Source organism: Lepisma saccharinum, chromosome 1 (assembly GCF_977018435.1).
Source record: "Lepisma saccharinum chromosome 1, izLepSacc3.1, whole genome shotgun sequence".
Lineage (NCBI taxonomy): Eukaryota > Metazoa > Arthropoda > Insecta > Zygentoma > Lepismatidae > Lepisma > Lepisma saccharinum.
The window spans coordinates 42,394,304-42,420,391 of record NC_139229.1 but is presented as its reverse complement, the minus strand read 5'-3'; the positions used below and the strand labels follow the sequence as shown (position 1 = coordinate 42,420,391).

At 40.8% G+C, this 26,088-nt stretch overlaps 2 protein-coding genes across 2 annotated transcripts in view; one reads left to right on the top strand and one right to left on the bottom strand.

Annotated features, from left to right (window-relative positions):
• LOC145977773 (arylsulfatase B-like) overlaps positions 1-26,088 on the top strand; it is a 135,078-nt gene that overhangs the window by 14,611 nt on the left and 94,379 nt on the right. The window contains exon 3 of the mRNA XM_083110090.1: positions 25,348-25,574. Coding sequence (XP_082966216.1) covers positions 25,348-25,574 — 227 coding nt within the window. The remainder of the gene's footprint in view (positions 1-25,347; positions 25,575-26,088) is intronic.
• LOC145990546 (innexin inx3-like) lies at positions 127-14,288 on the bottom strand. Its single transcript, XM_083126259.1, has 2 exons — positions 14,230-14,288; positions 127-1,605 (listed from the first exon to the last, which is right to left on the bottom strand). Exons 1-2 carry the CDS (start codon positions 14,243-14,245, stop codon positions 608-610), a joined length of 1,014 nt encoding a protein of 337 aa, XP_082982385.1. The 5' UTR covers positions 14,246-14,288; the 3' UTR covers positions 127-607.

Below are 26,088 nucleotides of genomic sequence, written 5' to 3'. Positions count from 1 at the left end.
TTGCATCAAATACAGGGTGTACATAAAGTCCGATACAACTTTCAACAATTTATTGTAAATAAACTATTATCATTACTAAGTGACACAGCACATTAGTTGTACGAGTAAAGTTGTAAGTGTTTCTTGAATTGCAGTTGTTCCCTGCAGTTCCATTTCTCGCCGCTGGATGGTGGTAAATTCAAGATGATGCTTTTTGGAGCTGAAAAAAATTGTGTGCTACATTTTGATAAAGCGATGAGTGCTACAGATGCTCAATGGAAATTTAGGAGCAAATATATTGAATTTAATTCAATTGACACTGAATTTTGACAATGTATCTACCAAATTCATTCACTTGCTCACTATTAGAAAGAAAGTTAACAATGTCCCGTACTGAGTTCCTTCTACCTAGCAAAGAATTTTGACATTGCTCTTAGACCAAACGGAGAACGGAACTCATTTCAGAAGTTTTAGACACTGGTTTGCTATTCAATTACTTAGACATCATTGACAGTCATGTACTCTGTATTGTCTGCAAATTCTTTGCTGCTGAGCATATAAAGCAGTTTCTGTGCCACAGGAAGTGGAATGTAGCCATTCCCTCTATTCTTCTCATTGCCGAGGATGACTAGAGATGATGGCATTTCTTCCATAATGAGAACGACTTACGAGTGTCCTTGGGTGGCTTCTTGAAAATGCGCACGCCAAACTGATCTACTGTGCAGGCTTCAAGGTCGATCGTTCGGTTCTTAATCATCTTCAGTCGCTTAGGTCCAGACTTCAGCGCGGTATACTTGATGCATTTATTGTTGTTTCTGCAAAACAGCAAATAAGCCAAGTCTAAGAATATCTGCAGACAGATGAGAGCTGCGAATACGACAAGCCAGAGGCAGAAAGTGACAAATATCTCCTCATTCAACGCATTGATTGGCAAGAAACAGAAATCCACTTTGTCCATGTAGCATCGTATGACTCTGGGGAAAACAGTCAAGACGACGTCGTTCCTTGAGGATGGTTTCAAGTATGGCAGTAGTATGATCCCAAATCCATAGTTAGTGAAGGCGTTCGCGAGAAGCAAGTCAACGAAGAATAAATGTAGCACGACGTTCGCCAAAATAAAGATGTGGCTTGCGAGGGTAAAAAGCACGTCTTTTGAAGCGACGTCGTGTATCCTTTGCAAACGATACCGGTGGAACTTCCTGTTGAAGCACAAGGTTTCAGAAAGCCAGTGACGTCCTGTGCAGATGTCAGAGACCAGAAGAAAGAGCATTCCTTGCAATAGTAAAATCAATGGAGCCCACTGGTAGCTAGCTGTGTAGACTTCTTCCGTGTTGTAGCTGAAGTTCACTGGGAAACTAAAATTATCGGAATGCCAGCAGATATCTTCTGCGATTTTAATAGCTCCGACATTTTCACCCTTGACAGTACAGTTGATTGGCTGGCCGAAGATCTGGACTGAAGATGTGACGATGGAACACGCCACTAACAATAGGCCCGTGTACATGTGGAAAAAGTCCACGAGGGCCATGGTAGCAGCAGAGAACTTGGCAATACTAACAGCCGTCATGAAGCTCTTCATGCACTGGACCATGTTTGCCACGAGGACTTTGATCCTTACGAAGATATCTGGAATGCAATAGAGAAAAAGTTTACACAATTATAAATAATGTGTCTGCTGTAACAAGTGGCAGGCACTACTACTGTATAAATACTGGCTATAAACCTAATTCTTTTTCGTCAAAATTTGTATTAAATTGGGGGGGGGGGAGTTGGAAGTACCTAGAAGAGAAGTTGAATGTGTTTCTCCTTGCTTTGGCATAATGAAGAGATGGGGAGAATTTTACGCAGGTTTTCATCTCTGGGGGTTATTGTCCATGCCACAAACGCCCATCACTACTAAGGACATTGATTTGCAATACACATCCGGAAGTACTGAGTTATGGCCACTATGCTGAATATTGGATCTCACGAAGCAGTGACTCAGCTAGTGAGGTGATGTAAATTTAAAATCATAAGCAGAGTTAGGATTTTTAGGGGAAAATTTCATTGGGAAAAAGGAAGGGAAAAGGTGCTAAAATAAGACCCAAAAAGGGGCAAAAAAGGTGCCGATTGGGGGAAAAAAAAAGGTGCTGATAATTATACTACTTATTAAAACTTTCCCTCCTATTTTATTAGTCTAAGCTATTCACTCGAAGCTGTGTACACATCACACACATAGCTTCTGTTACAGTTATTCACCAGAGTCGGGGGAAAACACAAAGCTGGTGTACCTTACAACATTAAGCATTTCTAAATTTTTAAAAGTGAGTTTGTTTCTTTTCGGAGATAAAATATCTTTATATAAGCTGAAGCTTCTCTCTACATCCACAGAAACAAGTGGGGCAAACTTAGAATTCACTGGAATGGCAACTCTGTGGAAGTGGCAAATTCCGCTTGTGTAAAAGATACACAGAAGTCAACATTAAATTTAAATTTTGGTTCTTGGAAGAACACTGCTCAAATGCATTGCGTAAGAGAGGCTGCCGAGATTTACTTCCTTGCAGATTCTTGTTCTTTCAATGCTTAGAGCTGGAAATATGTTGCTGGATGCGATCTCTGGTGATTTTCATCTAATGTGATTCCCGTATCACAAACCGTGCATCGAAGAACAGTTCCATCACTTTCTATGAACTCGTGCTTAAATTCTTGAGCCTGACTGATAAATCGGGATCTGGGCACTTTCGGCATGGTAAAGTACATGCACTAACAGGATCTAACAGAGTGAAAAAGCAGGTAAGGAACTTACATCCACAAACAATATCTGTCCACTGCGCACACATGAAACGTGAAACCCACCACTTCAGAAACACATTGTTGCATCATTGCTTCCAAGACCAAACTGCGTTTCCTTGTTCCTTCTATCTTAGAAAAAAATAACGGCGATCTTGTGCATATCAGTAGCGGTCTTTCCATTGTTGATTTCAAATAGGCAACAATCAAGCACAGTTTAAATACATTCAATTTCAGTTAACAATGTGTAAACATCTTAAAGAGAAAAGTGTCGCGAAAAAAAAAATCAATGATTTGCTGAGGAAATATATTTAACAACACCAGTAAAAGGGGAGGAAAAGCAATTAAGAACAAGAAAAAGGGGGAAAATAGATAAACGTACCAGAAAAGGGAGGGAAGGGGAAAGGTTATCAAAAAAGGGGAAAAAAGGTGCTGGAAAATTAGCTCCATTCTAACGTTGAGGCAACATTTCACACACTGAGTCCTTCCAGAGAGGTCTCACTTTCACTACGAAAAAAAGGTGCGCACCTAAAAATCCTAACTCTGATCATAAGTTACGGAATCACGATTACATGCAATACCAACAAAAGTTTGATTTTTTGTCTTTAAGTCTACTTCATGCACAGAAAGGCTAATAGGGACTGGACCTACAGTTAAATTGGGATCCGAACCACTATGCGTCCCCAGCGAGTATCGAACCCAAGATTCCTTAATTTTAAGGCGAAGACGTTACCACTGTGTCATCGGAGAGTACCAACAAATCAGTGAAGTAGGGACAAAATGGTCATTTAATTATACAAAATCTTTACGCATTTGGAAATCAGCTGATGAATAGAGGTTTGTAAAATTTTCATTTAATTAAAAAAAACCGCCAGCATGGATCCTCCCTCATCAATAGATTAATCGAAAACAGCAAGATAGAAACAGTGATTGTTATATACATGCGTGGCCGCGGTGGCTCAGTCGACAGTCTGGCTCGAGCAGTGGTCTGAGACGGTTGTGTTTGCGCGTCTCTCTAATAGCTCGAAGTCACGTAGCGCGTATTACTCGCAAGTCCGGTTGAAGTGAAACACGGCGACGATGCCAACATGGTAATCAAGAAATTGAATACACTAAAACTGAACTTCAGTCAAGTGCGAAGGAAACCAACTTCGACGGAAATACACAATTGGATTAGCAAGACGATGAAATTGAAACCGGAACAAGTAGTAAGTATTGAAGTAGACAATTATAGACGTTGTATCTTTCTGAAACTACTATCGAAAGTAGTGTGTGAACAGTTGTTGCTGCAGTCAAACGGAGAATATAAATATAGTGACGAAGACGGGGACTGTCCAGTGCTTGTTACGTGGGCGGATGCAAATTACATGATAGTTAGAGTGCACGTTGTACCGAGTGAACTGTCCGATGACGCTATTCGACCGGTGCTGAGTACGTACGATCAGATAATATCCCTGGACGATGAACGGTATTCCAGTGATCATATTTATCCGGTAAGAACTGGCCGTAAAATCGCCAAAATGAATCTAACTCGTGCGATTCCATCGTACGTCACAATCAGTGGCAGACGATACTGGGTGACATATAGCGGGCAAGACCGTACTTGCAGTAACTGTGTCCTTAGTGACCATTTTTACGTTACCTGTCCGTCCAGACGTCGTCAAATGGAGAAACCCGAAGATACGTCCTATGCCGGGGCGGCACGTCCTGTCCCGAGGAATGTGCCGGCTGCTGAGAAAATGATGACCCCGACACCCACTATACTACCTGTGCAACTGAAACGCTCCGGAGACCAGGAAAATGAGGGCAACGTACAAGCTTCACTACAGGATGTACCTAAAAATACCGTACCAGATTCCACTTTACCACCCAGTGTAGAAAACAAGACAACAGCAGACGTTCCTATCCCCGTCAGTGTGGACCAAGTGAATGTCAACCAAGCAGCCCACGTAGCAGAGACGAATGAGCAAGAAACAATTGACGTTACCCTAGAGGTGCCCCATAGTCCGATACAGCAGGCAGATGATGATCATGCAGTTGAAGGTGGAAACTTCGAGACGGCGTCCCCCGCATCAGGCGCTCTGCCGAAAACAACAAAGGCACCAAAAAAGAAGAAGAAACGCAGTCTCCCTACGACCGATACGGCGTCGACACGGCGGCAAGATGGCCCTCATCGTTCGGTGTCTCCCGTGTCTCGGCGACTGCGTAGAACGATGGGTGCGACAAGAGAACAAAATGCGAAATCTAGCGGCGGCTCTGATTGGTCGCTTGAAGTCAATGTGTGATATATGTCTACCATATCCTACTTATGAAGTGTGTTGTCCGCGTTATAATGTTATTAGGGTTATGTTTGTCGCATGTCGTAGTGAAATTGAAAAAGGTAAATAGTTCAACGTCAGTATCTGCACATAACATTCCCACCGGGTACAATAGCACAGAATCCCACATGACGACCCCCATATATCATTTTGCAACAATAAACATTAACAAGATGAAATCTAGTGTCAAGCATCATGCATTCTTAGATTATATTAAGCAAAGTCACCTGGATGTAATTTTCCTGCAAGAAGTCGGGACCGATGATTTCTGTCTGGGCAGTGAATATACCGTGTATAACAATTTAACTCACAATTCTCTAGGAACCGCCATAGTTGTGAAAGAAGGCCTCCATATAACGGAAGTTTACCATCAACCGTCTGGTCGTATCACATGTATCCAAATAGGAAACATATGGTTTTGTAATGTTTATGCACCATCAGGTACCAACGCTAGAAATACTCGGAACATATTTTACGCTACAGACGTGGCGAAGGAATTAGGTGGCTCCCGTCAAAACATTGTGCTGGTGGGTGATTTTAATTGTACTCTAAGAAGACAGGACCAATATCCAGGATTCCATACATCACCTAGCTTGCAGACGCTGGTTGAAGGGTTTAAACTACACGATGTTTGGGTGGCTAAAGGTCCGAATATAGACGGCTACACAGACATACGTGCCGACACAGCGAGTCGGCTTGATCGTTTTTACGTTAGTGCACACATGATTAGCAAAATATCTGCGATTAGAATTTTCCCAACGTGCTTTAGTGATCATTTAAGTGTCCAACTCGACATGAGTTTGGATGTACCTTCAGTTGGACGAGGGCGGGGATTTTGGAAGTTCAATGTACGGTTATTGGAAGATGAACAATTTCGTACCGAATTTAAACAAAAATGGAAGAAGTGGGAAGAAATGAGCGTACGTCAAACTGACATTATTATGTGGTGGGACACTTTTCTAAAACCTTCCATTAAATATTTCTGTTTAGCATATAGTCGTGAAAAATACTCAGATTTCAATAAGAAATATAACTTTTACTACAGAGTGCTTCACGAACTAACAACACATAATACAAAAGAAGCCAGTGCGTCAAGAAGTGAAACGAGTGCAAGCAGTGCTGCTGAGCATGCACAGAGAGCGTATGCAAGGTTACAATGTTAGGAGTCGTCTTCCTATGTTTGACGCACAAGAAGAAGCCTCGTTGGTGCAGGTGTTAGCAGAGAGACGCAGTGCACAGCGAAAGAGGATAACGTGTCTCGATACAGCCACGGGGAGACTAACCGAACCCAAGTTAATACGAAAGTCCTTACGGGACTTTTATGCAGATCAGTTTAAAGAGAAGGAAGATCAACGCTCCCATCGCACTCCACTGCAAGGGATGGACCTTCCTATGTTAACGGAAGATGACCGTCGCTATTTGGAACAGCCATTCTCAAAGAAAGAAGTGTACGAGTCTGTTCACATTGGAAAAAGAGGTAAAGCTCCGGAAATCGATGGTGTCCCGATAGAATTGTTCCAAACCTTTTGGACAACGGTGGCTCCACTGTTCACACGCTGGCTCAATGCTGTGTTTACGAAGAAACGCCTTGGAAGAACGAGTCTCACGGGTGTTATGGTTTTGCTTCCCAAAATATCTCAGCCCAGAAAGCCAGAAGACTTCAGACCAATCACATTACTATGTGCTGATTATAAAATCTTTGCACGTTTGATCACCCGAATGTTGCAACAATTTGCGGATACTTTATTAGGGCCGTATCAATATGTATATGGTACAAGTGGTATAATCTTTCACATTCTAACTAGTGTACGTGACATCATCACTTCTATGCAAGATATTGAAGGTTCTCAAGCTGCTTTAGTGGCGTTTGATTTCAAAAGTGTCTTTGACTCCCTCAGACATGACTATCTTTTCCAATACTTTGGAAAAGTGGGATATGGCGATTTCTTTGTACAATCTATACAGAGCTTATACAGAGAAGCTCGAGTTCAGCTATCTATCGATGGTTTTCTGTTGCAAGCCTTTGCTATTCAGCGTTCTGTCCGTCAAGGATGTCCATTTTCCTTATTTTCATTCTGCGCAGCTCTGGCTCCATTTTTACGACTGATGCATGAAAAACTTCAGGGACTCAGGCTTCTTGGGAGAAACCACAAAATATGTGCGTACGAAGATGATGTGACCGTAATCGTGAAAGATCGGCTAGACTTGACTCGTATGGAGGCAGTACTTGAAACGTTACGAAAGCAGACGGGACTTAGTTTGAACCAGAAGAAATCTAAAATCTTACCCCTAGGGTGTAACCCCACTCTGTGGACTGAACCTGTAACTATACCCATTGTAGATAAAGTGACAATTTTGGGAATAAACTTCACTACGACCATCACAGAGACTGTCTCCAGAACTTTTACAACTATTCTCCCAAAAATCCAGGCAGTGTTGAACATGAACCGTTATAGACAATTATCCTTACGCTCTAGAATACAGTATGTGAACATGTTTGCATTATCGAAGTTGTGGTATGCTGCGCAAGTTTTGCCTGTCCCTGCGAATGTCGCGGCGCAAGTACGAAAGATGATAACGCGCTTCATATGGCATGCACATTTGTTTCATGTCGCACATGAAACGTTATGCCTCCCAGCAAGTAAAGGAGGACTGAACTTGCGCCAAGTGGAGAGACAAGCCTCAGCCTTGTTTCTACAACGGAACATTGAGTTGCTTCTGCACTACCCTGATAGCTTAACAGCAAGATTACTACATACTCTGATAGATGAAGTGGAACTGCGAACACCCATTTATCCAGGGAAGATCCCTTCCCACTACAACTATTTGAGGACAACTCTTGTCGAGTTTTGCTATCTCCTAATCGGTTCACCTCACATGGATGTCGATGGCATGACAGTGAAATTTTTCTATAACCAATTGACTTGCAGGTTACACCACCAGCCACGAATTGTGCTTCTCCGAACTAATGTACTGTGGTCAAACGTATGGAGAAATATATCTGCCTCCCATCTTTCTAACCGCGTTCGATCTTTGTGGTACCTAGTAGTTCACGATGCCATTGCGACCGGTGCTCGAAAGTGGCGATACCAAATGACTGACAGTGCTGTATGTTCCAATTGTCATCAAGCTGAAGACACTTTACGACATCGCCTCGTAACATGTCCCGCAACGGTAGATCAATGGAAGTATTTGCCTTGGTACTATATGTAGAACATCGCCCGATACATTTACTGTAGATCATTTATTGTTACCAGATTTTGTGTTCTTCCCTCTTACTAAAATAAAAGCGGTCCAGTTTTTAGTAGCTCAATATATTTATTATATTTTAGGACATATTCAGTGTCAATGCAAATTTCGCTGCAATATCACTACAGTGAGAATTATTACCAGATGGACCAAGCCAACCGCAAAACACTCTATGCAAATTTTTTGCAGGCCCTTTTCTTGTAAGTACACCTAATTATGTAATCTAGATCTGATATATGTGTAATGTTATCATAGGATCACGTAAGTAGTCACTACTGCATAAAATAAAGAATATTAAAAGAGAAAAAAAGTCGGTAACGGTCTAAAAAGAAAAAAAAAGTCGGTAACGCGTCTGACTACCATGCTAAAGGTCCCGGGTTCGATCCTCGGCCGGTTCAAATCCGGGAACTTTTATAACGATGGAAGCGTCCACCCAGCGTCAAATAACATGGAAACCCTGGGGGGTAAAAGCGGTCGTGATGCTGATCATATCACCCCACTCACGACCGGATCAAGAAAGTGTGGGGCGTTACCCCCACACCCCCTATACGCCTTCATGGCGTGGTGCTATGCACAGGGGAACACTTTACCTTTACCTTTATGCATACTCGCCTCATTAATAAAGCAATTCGCTTCATTTTGTTCAAAGTTCTGCTCAGTAAACATTATTTCATTGTTTTTAAATATATTTTCCATTACTTCGTCTAATTAGCCTTTAATTATTTTTAGTGAAAATTATAACTTTTCTAATTAATTTTACAAAACGTTAAGAATGAGTGCATTGCAATTGTATTGTATAAATTACACAACACTAGTAACTTCGCTAACTGTATCATGTCATGTTGAACGGTTCAAATAAATTAACTGTTGATACCGTTGCATGCGTATCAGTTTAGTTAAAACAAATTGTTATTCTTTTTGCATTATATCTACTTCTCAAACAATTTCAGCCACCGCAAAAAGTACCAAAAATCTCTAAAACAAATGAAAGGTGCTTCAAAATTAGTGCTAGACAATGAAATACGAGATTGATTAGTTTAATAAAGTGAGTCTACAAGTTCACATAAATTGTTCAAGATGGTCAATGGTTCTAAACGAGATATAAATTAAAGGATTTGATATCTTGCTTCCGAACACTGTCCCCACTCATTTTACTACAAGTTCCCTGTTGTATTATTCCATGGTTTCCCAAATAGTTTCAATTTTCCAATAAATCTCCAGACCATCTTGTAATTGTTAAACTTGCCTTAATCAAGTTTAAGGTATATTTGTAGACTGGTAACACGAGAGCATAGTTATATATTTTAGTTGAATACTTTCTTTCAAATACAATGACACTTGATGCAGCAAGTGAAGATCACAACATGTAATGCATCTAAATTCATTGTTCGTCGTTCGTACCACAACCACATGCAGCCTAACATAGCCTTTCTCTAACGTTCTAGTTAAACATTCAGATATTAGTTGGCAGGATTGATCTTCATTTCCTCCTCTATATAAAATTAAATATTGTTAAATATTCCTCTCAATTCAAACTTTTTAGGGGTTTGAATTACATGAAAATTCAGTTTCTTGGACTAGTTTTACCAGGCACAGCTCTGAAGCACTCAACGGATCATGAGGCTTGTTATTATCATGTTTAGTATTGAATGCGAAGTGCCTTCACCCGGCCTCAACACGCTGTAATGCACTTAGGGAAGAGTAATTCTCAAATAATTAAATTGTCTATTTTCACCACCATAGTAACAACTTTTGTGACAACACTGAATTTCTTAAAACTGGTAGATTACAGTGGCGCCGATTGGGTTCCAAATTGGGGGAGGGGGGAGCAAGTTGCCAAAACTGGGGGGGCAAGGACATTTTTCTTTCCCTTGGTAGATAAGGTTTAACATAGTGCGTGGACAAAAGTGGCAAAAAGTGAGGAGGGTCAACTGCTCCCGCAAGTCTCCCAATCGCCGCCACCATAAAACGGATAGGTAGCCGAGACCGATGGAGTTGCCCTACGGCTTGCACAGTCTTCTAGTTTACTAGCAACCCACGCCCGCCTTACTTCTCTCTCATCCTGTACCTTTGCCACCCGATTCCTCAGAATCCTTTTCCATGTGTTACCACAGAGCCATGAAGCGAAGTAACACCACAACTGCACAAAGTTCCTGCATAGGAGGACCATCACCCTCATACTCCGCCACTGATAACATATCTTGTAAGTTGAGGTGGAACACTTGGTAGCCTTAGCTGTTGTGACAACAAACATTTTCCCGCTCTCTCTCTTTTTGGAATACCCGAATTATGGTAAACGTACAATAAAACGCCAATTTGTTTTGCGACGACGCGTCACATTGAAATGCTCTTCATAAAAGCCATCTTCTTCTGTTGAAACTCTCTGTGGCATTTCTTCTATTTCCCATAATTGTCTTAAGGACTGGTTTATGCCGTTATATTCAACTGACACGTGCAGAGAGGTGAATCATGTTTTAAACTTGTTGCATTACTCTTCCACAAACAACCCAACCTAAGAGCGTTATAATAGCTACCGCTTTTCCTTCATTTCCTTCGCCTTTTCCTCTTATAAGCAACGGTGGATATACATCTATATTACCTCCTATAAGTATGTTTATGCTACCCCCTAGGCTTACCGTACAGTCTGCAAGGTTAAGTCTACATACTATGTAACTCCAACTCGCTGCGTTTTGAATAGCCACATGCGGAAGCGATGACGAAATTTTTCTCACCACCAATGTAGAGGTTCTGTATGAGCTTCTACCGTCTCTAGGCGCAATTGCAAGATCAACAGGTAAATGTGAATTCCCAGCATACACGCCATTTCTACATGCACCTACAATTGGAGCAGCATTTTCAACTCCTACTGCCTAATAAGGCAGGGATGGAGTGGAACGGGTCATCATAATTATTTACGTTTGTAACTTCAGCCGCCACTAAGACTTGGATGTTAAATTTCCAGTCATGATCTGCTGATAAGTGTGATGTCACAATCTTCTACAACTTTGGGAACTCTGCTTGGTGGGTAGGACTTACTTCGTGATGGAGGGAGACGTGATGCTTCTTATCACATTTACGGCACTCGAATTGCACTGGGACACTAAGACAATTGAAACAAATGCTACTATTTTTCATAAATGCCCTCTCTTTCAAGCTTCGATAGACTACGAGAGCGTGTTGAAAAGTAATGTCTCCTATTTTGCTTATTGGAAAACGTTTCAATATTTGTAATAAAGGAGATGCAGTTAAGTTTCTAGAACTTTATTGTCCATATCTACACAATTACTTTTCCACATAATCGCCTTGGTGATCAACACGCGTCTACCAACGCTCTACCAACGTCACATCACTAATGCCGTCACAGTAAAATTGTTCATCTTGACGACGAAGCCAACAGCCTAAATTCTGTTTACACTGCATCCTCAGGATCAAAGTGAACTCCTCTCAAGTGTTCCATAAGCTGCGACAATATTGTTAAGAACGCATCACCTTTAAGTTCGTAGCGCTGAAGCAACTGTTGGCTAATGTCCAGTTTCTTGTGTTTCACGTCAGGAGTGAGCTTCCGAAGCACCCACCGTGCACAAAGTTTTCGGTATCCCAGATCTGCGAGTATTGCCTGCACTCGCTCCCGTGATATGCCACACTTGAATGCAGTCTCTGTCTGGGTTATGTAACGGTTATCTCTAATGAGTTCATCGACACGGTTTTCATCAGTTGCAGCACGCGGCCTTCCACTCCGTTCTTTGTCACGCACGTTCAGAGTTCCTCGGCTGGGGGTTTCATTACGAGCACGAACAGCCCATTTTCGTACAGTACTGACGTTTATACATTCACCATAAGAAGCCTTTATTCTCCGATGGATATCAATTGGAGGCACATTTTCTGCGTTAGAAACTCGATCACCGCACGCTACTTCATGCGCACGGACATAGTATGGTTACATGCTGCCATTTCCCTCGCTATAGTTCAGAACCTCTGGCGATAGAATTTTCTAACTTGCAATGGGGGAGGGAAGTTGTAATGGCGGCCGCGTGAGATGTAAACAATGTATCACTTCACATTTTTAAAAGTCGATAACTATTCAACCGAGAGGAAAATCGTTTCGTATAAAAAATTATTAGGTACAAAACAATGGCGCTGCTTAAATACATACTTTACAACGTTTACTGTACACGTATGGAAGAATATTTTAGTTGTTTCAAATGTAAACACCGTACACTCAGTATAGATGGTGTAACTCAACACGCCTTTCATGCTGTATACGTTATACATTGCTGGAGTAACACTCGGAAACCACAGACAAAAGCGCTCCTTTGCACACTCACAGATTATCTTCACATGGCGAAACTTTGCTCTGATTGGCTGTTCCACAGAATCCAGTCGAGGAAAGCAAGTAGCAATTAGAACATGTCATATTCCTCCAAACCAGTCAAGCAGTCAGCCAGGCGGCCATGATTGCTACCTAGAAAGTTACTTCAGTGCCAACTAGGACATTCCTACTAGAAATCCAGTTCCGTGTGATAGGGAACTTGCAATGGGGAAGCGGGAAACTGTTATGAGTATAATGCATGGTTGCTAAAAATCCAAAATGCGTTTACACTATAATAAAAAAATAGGAGGCATTACTTTTCAGCACGCCCTCGTATTATATTGTCTGCACTTGTGTTATGGGTGGGACTGCTTTCCCTCTGGACAATACGCTGACACACGAAGAAGTCTCATATCTCTTGGCACTGGTATCCTTGTTGTTTAGATACGTCGTTGACATTGGCAACGCTCTCGTTTTTGAATCGAAGGACACTCGCAGTTGTTCAGACGTTGGAACTCAGTCGGGTCTCCCATTGCTGTCGCGAAACACTGTATTTTCTCTACAGTATGAACCCAGATGGCCTCCAAACCTTGAACTACAACTTCGAGAACTTTCACTATGCGAACACGCTCAGCTGTTACGCCTGGGAGACTTCAGCAAAGCAACACCTGTTTTGGGTGAAAAGTTGGAGCACGACTCGCTTGATTGTGTCTTTTACAAGAACGTGCTTTTGCTGTTATCTATTGTTCAGAATTATCCACGGTTCCTTTAATTTGTGTCTTTAATCGTAATAAATTGCAGCAGCAAAGCAGGTCTACCATATTCATTGAGTGGGCTTAAATATTGAAGTGTTAGTGTTATTGTTATGCTCAGATGCCACAAATAAACCGCGAAAACAGGCAAGTCCAATTTGGACAGTCTCGCATCACTAACCCTCTAACACCGATGCACTGGCAGCCATCGTAGTGCTTTGCTGCTTTTGAGATCCATACAATCTCGCCAACATTTGCTCAAGACTATCTTGAACCTATTTCGTCATCGAAATCTGCAAACTTCTCATCACTACACTGTGACGAAAGATCACTTATGAGTGTCCACGGTTAATTGCAGAGTTTTGTTGAGGAACATTGTACCATTCTGTTCTGATAGACCGTCTGACGCAATCTTGTTTTCAATGCACGTAACTTCACTTTTGAGAACGTTTCCTCGAAAATACATGGTCCATTTTTCACAACACGAGTCCACAGACACGGGCATGGAACACTTCCGACATGAGATAAGATGATCAAAAAACTGCTGGTTATGTCAATTTCCTTCACGTTGCACCTGCTGAAGAAATTTGGCCCGAAGGACCATTAATAACGACAATACACGATAAAGAAAGGATGAACAGAAATGAAGATAAGAAGAAAGAGATGTGGAGTTACGGTAAGCACATAGGCCTTCACAGTGGCATCGATTACGTTCCAAACGGTTGGGGAGGGGGGGGGGCAGAACTGGAGGGCAAGGACAGTTTACTTCGAGTTGTATGTAGATAAGGTTTAGCATAGTGCAGAAGCCCTAATCGTTGCCACTGGGCCTTCATGGTTTTCCTCAGTTGCTTACCTTTCAAGCCCATCATGATGGATGAAGTATTCAGATTGTTCGCTTGCGATCCGTTTCCAGCTAGCAGCAACTAACAAATAAGGAACCTACTGGCTCGGTACGGGCTTTATAATGTGCAAGGAAACATAAGCCACTCCTTCAGTGACGTACTACACGATGAAAACATCTCCTAAAGGAATTAGTATTCGAACAATGGATATACTCCCAATACAATGCAGTGATCCATTTTGTTTTCATTCCGACCTCACTGTGCTGCTTCCTGGAACTGCAGCTAACAACGCCTGGCATGTTGTTCGGAATGTGACACCTAATAATGGCTACCTGAGTCACAGGATGTCATCGGATTCTTGAGTATCGCTAAAACACTGAAAACATTCACGGGATATTTAAGTGCTGCAGAACAATGTATACACTCCAAGTACAATGCACTGAATAATTTTGTTCCCATTCCTATCTTTCAATCCTGCATCCTGGCATTGCATCTAACAATTAGTGGCATGTTTTTTGGAATGCAAAAGTTGATACTGGCTGGTTACCTGAGTCACAGGATGTTTTCGGATTTTTTGCGTATCACATTGCCAGAAGAAAAGCATCTAGAACTATATGTCTACTAATAAAAATATTAAACAATGTCAATAAATATAAATTATTATTATTGGTATTATCACATGAACAGCTGTGGGCACAACTTGTGACCTAACTTAGGAGGTGCAGAATCGAATTTTGTTTCGATACCCCGTGGAGGCACATAGTGGTTCGGATCCCACTTTAAAACGTAGGTCCAATTCCAATTAGCCTTACTGTGAATAAAGTGGATTTAAAACACAAACTCAATCGAATTTGGAGCTTAGCTTTCGGATGCAGAAGAAAAGTTTTATATCCCATAAAAATACGTACTATCCAGAACTATTTTGATAAATAACTGCCACATTTGCAAATATCATAAAAATTACTCATTGGTTCGCTCCTCAGGTCTCAAGAGGTTTACAAAAATTCCACTAACTTGAAAATTTTGGGCAAGTGCCACCTCTTGTTCCCACCAAGTTATTCCTATACATGTGCGAATTAACGGGCGGATGCCGGAGATTTTCCCCCACCCAAAAAAATTATCCCTGGCAAAAGAAAATTATTTTTATCCCTGCCAGAGATGTTTTTATCCTCCTCAAATAAAATGGAATTGAAAGCATATAGTGTAATAATATTAACTATGTAAGAAACGCAATTAAAAATTAATGGTGTCCAATAATGGTACGGTCATCCAAGAATTTCTCTGCCGAAAAATATGGAACCATTCTGGAACTAACCAACCTCACCGAACCGAGACAACAGCAGGCTGTTTTCCACTTAAGTTTTCATGGCATAGTAGCTGGTATTTTACATGTATTAAGGTGTTCACCAGAAACTTGTAGGTAGGGTACATTAAGTTTGAACTTGAAAATAGAAATTTGGTCAAGTTTTCGGTTTTACTAATTCGATAGCTCTTTTTGTGTACGAGTTTAGGTATCTTAGAATGTAAAAATAGTGTTTCTAAATTACGTTTAAATATTATCATAAGATTTAATAAACTGGCCTAGAACCAAAGTCCTAAGGTACTGAGAAATGCAAGGCAATGGTTTAGTTTACTGATTGGCAACATAGATACAAATTTGCATAGAGCCCCTACAAAATGTATCTCCCAAAATTAAGCTACAAATATGGCACTGAGTGGGCATCCCCCCTCCTCCCAAAGCTAAAAGCTTAATTCGCACAGTGCTCCTATGTGAACAGGTAAAAAGATTATACATAAGAAACGTATTTGTTACCTATCGTATGTCTAGTTAAGATCAGGGCCTCCGCCATCGTGTAGTCGTAAAGTTGTCGCCTTATAATCAAGGCAGAAAAATTTGCCACCTTGACAGTTCAAGTTCCTAACTGCCCTCCGAGCATAATGTATTTCGCATCCACATGGAATATCGTACAATACCGTGGAGAGGCGGCTAGCGCACAGGAAAGCATGATCGCATCTGCCGGCATTTAGACCCACAGCTGAACGCTGACCTTGGCACTGGACGCGTCAATGCTTCAGTATCTAGATAGCTGGTGTTCAGTTTGCACGTGATAAAGGATTAACAAGTGTTTTAGATTCTTTTGTTTTAGTTTACGTATTACTGGTGCTTTTCTGCGCTCTTAATGCCACGCTTTGCGAACAATTTATTTATTTATTTATTACGTCTTGTTTATCATGGCAAAGTTAAGGTTTGTAGTCTTGCCTACCACTTAACTATGTTTGCATCGAAATTTTAGTGTACGAAAATTAGAAAACAATATTTAAACCATTACATAAAACGAGAAATATTGAAAACAAAGAAATAAAATATAAAATTACAAACAAAACTATAAAAAAAAATACACACGGGAATAAAAGTCTAGCCTATACTCCAGGGACGTAGCTAGGTTGATCAGTTTGGGGGGGCCAAATCTGAAATTTGTTTCTATGTAAATATTTCCAGACAGTAAAGGTAAATAACTCTGTGTGTGTAATGTACACACACACACACCCACACACACACATACACACACAGATATATATATAATATTATATTACATTATAATATTGCTACATATATAGTGCATTGGTATATTAAACTACTAAGAAGTGTATATAATATTCGTATATGTGAATACTGGAGGTCAAATAAAAATTAGAGTTCAACAATTTTCAGTAAGCAAATCAATTTATGTAATTACTATTAAACTATTACTTTACAGTTTTCCTTAATGTATTTTACTTTCTGCTTGTCTCAATGACAACCTCTTCTTTTTTATCGAAACTATATCCTCTGTGGAAGTGCTAAACTGATAAATTATTCTGTGTAGGATCTTTCCTATTCATTCTGGAGGATACCGGGATTTTTTTTCACCTGTTCGAGCGGCTCCGGTGCCCACCCAGCGTCGTACGTATAAAGTGGGTACATGGAGGAAACTCTGGCAGGTAAACGAGGCCAGGGACGTGGTGCTGATTGATCACATCACCTCCACCTTCGGCCGTGATCAAGAAAGTGTGGAGCCCTACACACCCCTATACGCTTTCATGGCATAGCGAAAAGCACAGGGGAGCACATTACTTTACTTTTTCATTATTTGGTATCCAGTACGTCATCATTAACAAATCATATTACATACACGCACACGCACACATATACACGGTTTTTTGGGGTAACCATTATAACTTGTTACTTATTAGAAACGCTTATATTGAAAGCGAAGCGAACAAGAAAAATATTACTAATTTCATACCTTTCATTCTTTCAAACAGGCAATAACAAATACTTTCACGAGTCATCATGTAAGAAAACTGCTACATTTTCTTCGTCCTCTTGCATCTGCCCCTCCTCCCTCCCCAAGCCCTCCTACCTCCTCACTAAAGTTATTGCTTGCTCGAAGGCAGCGAGGCCATTGGACTGTTCTGGTACTTGGCACCCTGGATAGAAGCAAAATCTAGCAGAATGAACAAAATGAATCGAAAACAAAGGTTTACTGGGGAAGGGAAAATTTAACCGTATTTGCGTATTGCCTTACAGAAACGGTGCACTGAAACAGCAGGGGTACAATAACTCAACCCAGGGATAAGTCTTCCCTGCCATTTGAATGCCATTTCCTTCCCTTAATCCCTTAAAGCAAGAAAGACCGCTCCCTGCATTGTCAGTTTCGACACAAAGGGGTCTAGTCATACAGTGACGACCACAGATTAGAAATAGGTCTCGCAGGAACATTTTATGACTGGCAGTTCAAAGTATTTGGGACGCAGTGCCGCCTTTGGTTGTCCACAACCATCTCGCCAACATTTGTTGAACAAGCTTGTTGTATTGTCTCCATTCAAGCTTTGTGCTGGTCTTAGGGCCGCCTGTCAAGATGTTGCTTTCCTGAAGAAAGAAGATCGTGTTTTATTCTAATTTCTGGGCCTTCCCGATGGCGCAGTGGTACCGTCGTTCCCTTGTAATTAAGGGGTCCCGGGTTCGATACCCGGTGGAGGCACATAGTGGTTCGGATCCCACTTGAAACTGTAGGTCCAGTTAACCTTACTGTGCACAAAGTGGACTTAAAACAACTCAATCAATCTTATTTCTGGCTGTAAATTTAGGCAGGGACGTAATTATAACCAATAATAGGACGTTATAAAAACAATAATAATAATAATAATAATAATAATGACGCTTTTAACATTGAAATTATTGTCAAATTTAAATTCTAGCACATTTAGTAGTATTCCAGTGCAAACAGCACTTTAAATTATGCGAGTGATTTGTAACTCTCCTCTAGACACTAACGTGTGCAGGTTTTTTTTTCAGAGGGGAGGGGGAGAGACAGTATAACATATTTCATAATTAACTACTTTTAAGCTTCCTTTTGAAAGTTGTTCAAAGACAGAAATTTCGGGAGAGTTATAGCCGCATCAGCTCCCCCATGTGTACACCAGTGCCTCGAGATGTAGTAGGAAAAATAGATGCGTGCCACTTTTTTTTGCGGCAATTTCGAAAATTGTGCACCTCTTAACTTGCACCCTGCATTCTCGCAAAACGACGTTGATGGTTTGTGCAAGTATCATGCACAAAGACACTGAAGTAGGTGTTTTCACACTTTGTTTATTTCTGTCTTGAGTTCGTGTTATCAGTAGGGAGCGGGTTTATAATAGCCACAAAGCATGCTAAATAGACAGGTAAATTGGCGCCAAAAATGACAAAATTTGACAACTTCAAAAAGCACAAGAAATAGGTAGTAAATATCAACTTGTTATTACCTTTCTTTTTCAGTTTCACACCTATTTTTTTATTCTACGTATATTATATATTTTTTTATGTTGTGCCGCTTTTCTGTTACTTTTAGTTAATCGCAATGTTGACGATCATGAATGGCAATTAATGAAGGAAAACTCACAAATCACCATCACAATTATGATATGTAATATGCAGAATATTATTGGCGACTCAAATCTTCTGTTTCTTGTTGTTGTTTTTTAATATTCTCAAGAATAAATTCATGTTTTTGCTTTATATTGCATATTTATTATAACGTCATGTTTACCACGGCGGACCTCCTCGGTGTGGTTTACCACGTTGCCTTGTAACCAAAGAGTGCCACGTTCAAGTCCCGATGGAGACGCATTGCACAATGGGTCAGAGTCAAATTTAAATTATAAATCCAGTTCCAATTAATCTATTTGAGCATAAAATGGACTTTAAACTATTTTTGATTACGACGACAATAGGATCAGTTATTGTAATAGTGAAAGAAAATAATATCTCCTTCAGGATTCAAACCTCGGACTCAGTTTTACAGAAATTGTAATCTCTAGACCAGTGGTTCCCAAAGTGTGCGTCGCGGCGCCCTGAAGCGCCCTGGTAGGCGTACGGGGCCGCCGCGAGATGTTCCAATATTTTCACTGAAATTCAGTCATTGATATGATTGTTCCAAATACATGTTCTTATTTAGAACATTTTACATAAAAATTGTTTCTGAATTTGAAATATATGTTTATTTTTTAACTTAAGGAAAGCAACCTATGCACACTAACAGAGCATTACAAGTGTTAGATAGGGCCTCCCCGGTGGCGTAGTGTTAGAGTCGCAACCTTGTAATAAAGGGGTCACGGGTTCGTTACCCGGTGCAGGCACATAGTGGTTCGGATCTCACTTTAAACTGTAGGTCCAGTTCCGATTAGCCTTATTGTGCATGAAATGGACCTAAAACATCAATTCAATCAATCAATCAATCAAAGCAAGTATTAGATAGGCCTACATTCTGATTTGTACGCCGTGGAAAAATCTTGAAACACTAATGGCGCGGCGAAACGAAAAAGTTTGGAAATTCCTGCTCTAGACCATAGATATTAGCTTTGTTCCTTCGTTCGTCAGTGCTATATATATTTTTTAAAACAATGCAAATATAGGTAAAGATTATTTTTCCGTTGTGTGAGGTATCGGTAGACCGTTAACATCTGCTAGCAATGCCAACAATGCATTAGGGTACATTGTTATTAGCTAGGCTTCCACTCTCCCCGACATCCATTCTAAACAATGGCATTACTTATTTCATTTATTCCAGTGTTCGTGGCGGAGTGGTAAGCGTAAAGGGCTACGGAATCAGAAATCTCATGTTCAAACCTCCACCAGCCATTGGTGACTCATTCTGTTTGTCTATGCTCCCATCACCTTTCCATCCGTCCATCATTCATCCATCAACATCGACTTGTAAAAATTAACCTACGAGGTAGGAAAAAAGGTAAAATAGCCAAAATGAAAACCTATTGAATTCTAACCGCCTCAGTGGCTGAGCACGTTAGCTACCGAATTACGATTTTGTCCCAAATTGATCTAAGTTCGAGTACGTGCACAGATAGGCCAATCGGGACTGGACGTACAGTTTAAGGTTGGATCCAAACCACTATGTGCGTCCACTAGATATCGAACCCAGGCCAAGACCTCGTAATTATATGGTGACGACATTACCGCTACGCGATGTCCTCGCCTGGAGAGGCAGGCGCTTTTTTTGTTACTGTCCATGCATTAATTTCTTGTATCACCGTTGCATATCTTTGACATTAGCCAGAAGTGTCAGTAAAGTAATGTAAAATCAGGAAACGAAAATCAAAGTACATCCAGTGTTCAAATTGAAATTTTTAATTTAACTCCTGACCAGGTAAAGAATTTTCCTCTTAAATATTCTCGATCATATTTTCCTATTGCTAAGAATTTGACGTAATCATTTCTTTCAACTTCAAGTAAATATTACATTAATATCAGCATATAAATTGTCAGTTTCTGTACTGAATTTTACATTAAAATTAATACTGTTGTTGGTTTGCAAATTACAATATGTATTTGATGAGAAAATATTCCTGATTAATTTGCCTTCCTCTTAGAAAAATAATTCTGATATGAAATAAAAGTCCACTGAGACGAAATCAGTGATTACTGAACTCTTGTACTACATTAATTGGAAAATTTGTGTTATTTACTTTGAACCATCAGTCCGTATGTTTTAGGTACAAATCTCAAAATTTGAAAAGGGAAGCTGATATGACTTTTCTCCTCAGCATTTTTTTCAATTTGAACACTCGATATACAGACATATACATATTTCATTATTTAAGTTAAACTACGAACACACACACACACACACATACACACACACACACACACACATACGAGGGAGAATCAAATGAAAACCGCAAAAGTGCCATTAAAAATCTGTTTTTCTTTCTAGGCGTTTGGAAATTTGCAGACACAGTCCTTGACGTCTTTCCGAACTGGTAGTACGAAGCAGTGCCGGTAGGTGGGGTTGGATGTGAGTAACAGCTGGTTCAAGATGGTGGCACCACTACGCAGTTGCATCAAGCAGGAACAGCGTGGAGCTATTCTATTTTTATGGAGTGAAGGTGTGAAACCGGTTGATATTCATCGGAGAATGCAGACGAAGTATGGAGACGCCTGTCTGTCACAGCGGCAAGTCTACGATTGGTGCAAGAAATTCGCAGAAGGTACGACTTTATTGACTGATGCTCCCCGTCCGGGTCAGGCTCAGCGAGTTCTGACAGAGGAGTCCATAGCCGCAGCAGATCGGCTTATTCAGGAAAACCGGCGTGTCACCCTGGCTGAAATGGCTTCCTTGCTGAATATGAGCTTCGGTTCAGTACAACACATAGTGCATGACGAACTCCGCTACAGAAAAGTGTCCGCCAGGTGGGTTCCTCGACAGATGACGCAGGAACTGAAAGTCCGTCGGGTTGATGCTTGTCAAGAGCTGCTGAGGCGTTATGAAGAGGAGGGTGAGGATTTCCTAGCTCACATTGTCACTGGGGATGAAATTTGGGTGCACCATTTTCAACCGGAGACGAAACGTGCAAGCAAAGAATGGCGACATTTGTTTTCGCCGAAACCAAAGAAGTTTCGCAGCCAGCCCTCTGCAGGGAAAGTCATGTTGACTTTATTCTGGGATAAGAAAGGTCCTATTCTGGAACACTACATGCCCCCACGTACGACAGTGACTAGTGCCACCTACACTGAGCTTCTCAAGAACAATTTGAGGCCAGCGATAAGCACAAAGCGAAGGGATTGCTGAGTGCAGGTGTTTTGCTTCAACATGATAACGCCCGTCCTCATTCTGCTCGTGCAACCATGAAAACCATCGACGACCTACGGTTCAAGTGACTACCACATCCGCCATACTCACCAGATTTGGCACCATCTGATTTCCACATCTTTGGTCCATTAGAAGAGGGCAGAGTTTCAAGTCTGATGTAGACATCCAATAGACATTGCACGAGTGGCTACACAGTCAACAGAAATAATTTTTCTCACGCGGTATCGAAGCACTACCTATCCGATGGCGTAAGTGCATTGAACTGGGAGGGGACTATATAGAAAAATAATGTACAACTAAACATAATCCCTGCATTAAAATAGTGGGAAAAAATTAATTGCGGTTTTCATTTGATTCTCCCTCGTATAATTGTTTTACAAAACTGATTGGTACTCACTTTGTAATTCGCCCACAGTTCCATGCATTTTAGATGATAGGACGTTCCTCCATTTTCCTTAATTTTTTCACATGGTTTCTTCCAGTTGCGAATCCCTATTTTCCTGAAACTTGATTCTGCATATCCTGAATCTGTGCCAAATTTACGGCATGGAAAACAAAAGCATGCGTCAAGTTCCACACTATATTCTAGCCACGGCGCAGATGCAAACCAGTATTTTTTAAATAATCGCTTTCGCTTTCCGAACGTAGTATTTGGATAGTTTTGCAAAAGTGGTTGCCTAGGATTATCTACCCCAAGATCAGTAATTATTTTCACATTAGTACATTCACTTGTTTTGCCTAACTTTGGAACGTCAGAACTTGGATCAACATCATCTTCATTGTCGTCATGTTCCACATGTTTTGAGATAGTTTTAAACTATCCAGTTTTGATAAATTTATCCATTCAAAATGGAAATGCACAACAACGCTAGAACTCTTCCCACACACGAATAAAAACACAGTGACCGTAGCAACCCGATAGCAGACCTTGCTCGCAAGCAAGAACACAAAGCTAATATGTGGCTCTGAAGCTGAAGCAAGGAGAAATTTTAAATCTCAGAACAATGTCAGTACTGGAGAACTCTCTCCATATGTCGCTCGACCCCCTACTGTTGACCGCTCGGCCTCGGCGGAGTCTTTGATTCCATCTGTAACGGAAGGGTCATTTGCAACAAAAGGCAAAAGGTTTACACAAACTTAGGGTAGGCCAAGGGTAATAACCTCAAAGCAGGCAGATTTTATGCCTTTGGTTATAAACTGGTAAGCAACGAAAGGGTGGAATTTTGCTGTCCTACATTTGCTTCCGAAGATTTTCTTCGGAATAGCAGGTTTGTTCCCGCTCAGTGTTTCCAACTCTGCTACAAATTTACCAGAAAATAATACGTAGTATTAATTTAGGATAATTTTTAAGAGATCAAAATTTTGTTTGCGGGGGCCAGAGTTACAACTGTCGGGGCCAGAGCCCCCCAGGCCCCCCCTAACGACGTCCCTGCTATACTCACAGGCACACAACAAAACACACGCACCCACATACGCTCACATATTCATGACAGCAATTTGGAATTTGAAATATTATGGTGAATAAGGGGTTTCAGCACTTAACTGTATTCAATTTGTCCATAGCGTACAAGCTTGCACTATTATGCTAGTTTTGTCCTCAACAAAATGTTTTATTTGTGTCTTAAAAGGCATATGTTGATGTAAAACAACGAAGTTTAATTTACGACTCTTAAGTCATTACAAATTCTTGTGAGGAAGTAGAATGCGTTTTGCAGCAGAATTCCCAAATATTTCCTGTTTCACACAGAGACAGAGATCGGATACTTGTGAACAAATTTGGAGAAACAGGATTTCTTCTTGATAAGAAGCGAAGGGTAAAACGATGTGTGCTTAATGAGGAGAAACTAGACGACGTTGGAGAACGATTGGAACATGCTCCTCAAATATCCCTCTGGCGCCTTACACAAGAAACAGACATTTCCACGACGTCTGCGTGATGAGCTACCAAGCTTTTTAACCTGAAGCCATAGAGTAGAAGAATTGAAAGAAAATACCAGGAGACAAAGTAATTTCGGAAGAGGAACTGACACGTGTTAGTGAAAATTTCCTATAAATATGCCGTAAATGTGTGGATGCAGGAGGACATCATTTCGAACATCTCTTGTAACAAGCTACGTGTTGTAGGTATCTGTCCATGTAGTTGCACAAGCTTATTTCATTATATATAAATAGGTAGCGGTTACGGTTACGTGGATGTTGCAGCCAGTTTGCAGGCAGACGCGCTCTTCGCCATGTGGGAACTGGGTGGAGGTGGTATCTAACCATGTCGCGAGTGACGAGATCCGTGTGCGGCTTGTAAGCGATATGCGCTCCTTGAATGTAGCGTCGAGAGTAATAACGCCTCCTTCTTTTTGTAATCGTTGCTTTAGTTTGGTGCCGGTATTCATATCCTGGTATGTGCATTTCGAGCGGTAGCTTGTTGATGATGTCGTTCACCATGTGGGGTTGTGGGCAACCACTCTCGGGTAAGCTAGGGCTCATACATCCAGTGTCTCGGCATTACCATTCGTGTGTTTGATGGTAAAAGCTACGTGTTTTGCGTTCAACCTCATCCCTTCAAGTGTTCTGTCATGAAAATACTGGTACTCGTAAACAACGTCTATTTTCATAAGGAAGTTCAGAGGTTTTGCTCAACCTGGTTGCCGCCAGCATGTCTCTAGTCTACATTTTTTAAGGTAGAATATGTAAAGTGTAAGAAATGCGACGAATGCGCTTAAATGATTTACGAATGTATGGCAATTTGGGGATGGGTAGTTTGTGGAGGTCAACATGGAGTTGGGTTATTCCAGCATTGTACTAGGGTGCTGAAATTGTGGTGATTTTGTACCTATGAATAGTTACCCAGTACAATATCATGGAATTACGTAGTTTTTCAAGAAGAACAATTTTTATGACGTTGATAAAAATGACGTTTCATTCACTTCAACATTGAGGCTGACTAAACACTTGAATATAATGCGATAATTGCCTTTACATTAATATCTTGAAATATATTTACAGGGCTGCAGCACTTTGTAATAATTGAAGGTGAACCGCGAGGTCTTCCTCTGAAGGAAAAGCTACTTCCAGAACATCTCAAGGACTTCAACTACGTCAACAGAATTATTGGAAAGTGGCACTTGGGTTTCTACAAGAAAATTTACACCCCCTTGTACAGGGGATTTGATTCTCATTTTGGGTTTTACAACGGCCTTCATGACTACTATGACCACACTTTTATTTCACCAGTAAGTATTCAATTACTGCATAAAAAATAGAAAACTATTCTAATCAAAAATGCAAGTGATATGAAAACCTATGTTTAATCCTTAAACGCCCTGTGACAGCCCGGTGTAGGCACAACACTAAGAGTGCTTTAACAGGGAAATTCCGCAAGGATTTAAATAAAATTGTATGTCTCGGAAGCTACGGCTCTGTCCGAAAGATCCAAAAAGCAGTCTTGAAGTATGGTCTTGTGGGAAGTGACGTCACATAGTGCAGTTCAAAGTACACGAGCAATCGAGTCAATAGCGTGCAGAACGCGAGATTGTAGACTGCTACACTCGCTCATTTGTTTCTAATCATGGAAGTTGAACTTCGAGACTGAACTACGAGACCGTTCTCAAGTCTGGTCTTGCACTTTTCGGACATGGCCTACGAATGCTATAGAGTTACAAATTATACCTAGTTTTACTCAGTACAGAATATTGTATGAGCCTATGGTCTAAAAAACAATTTTCATTTTTACGAAATTTGAACTTC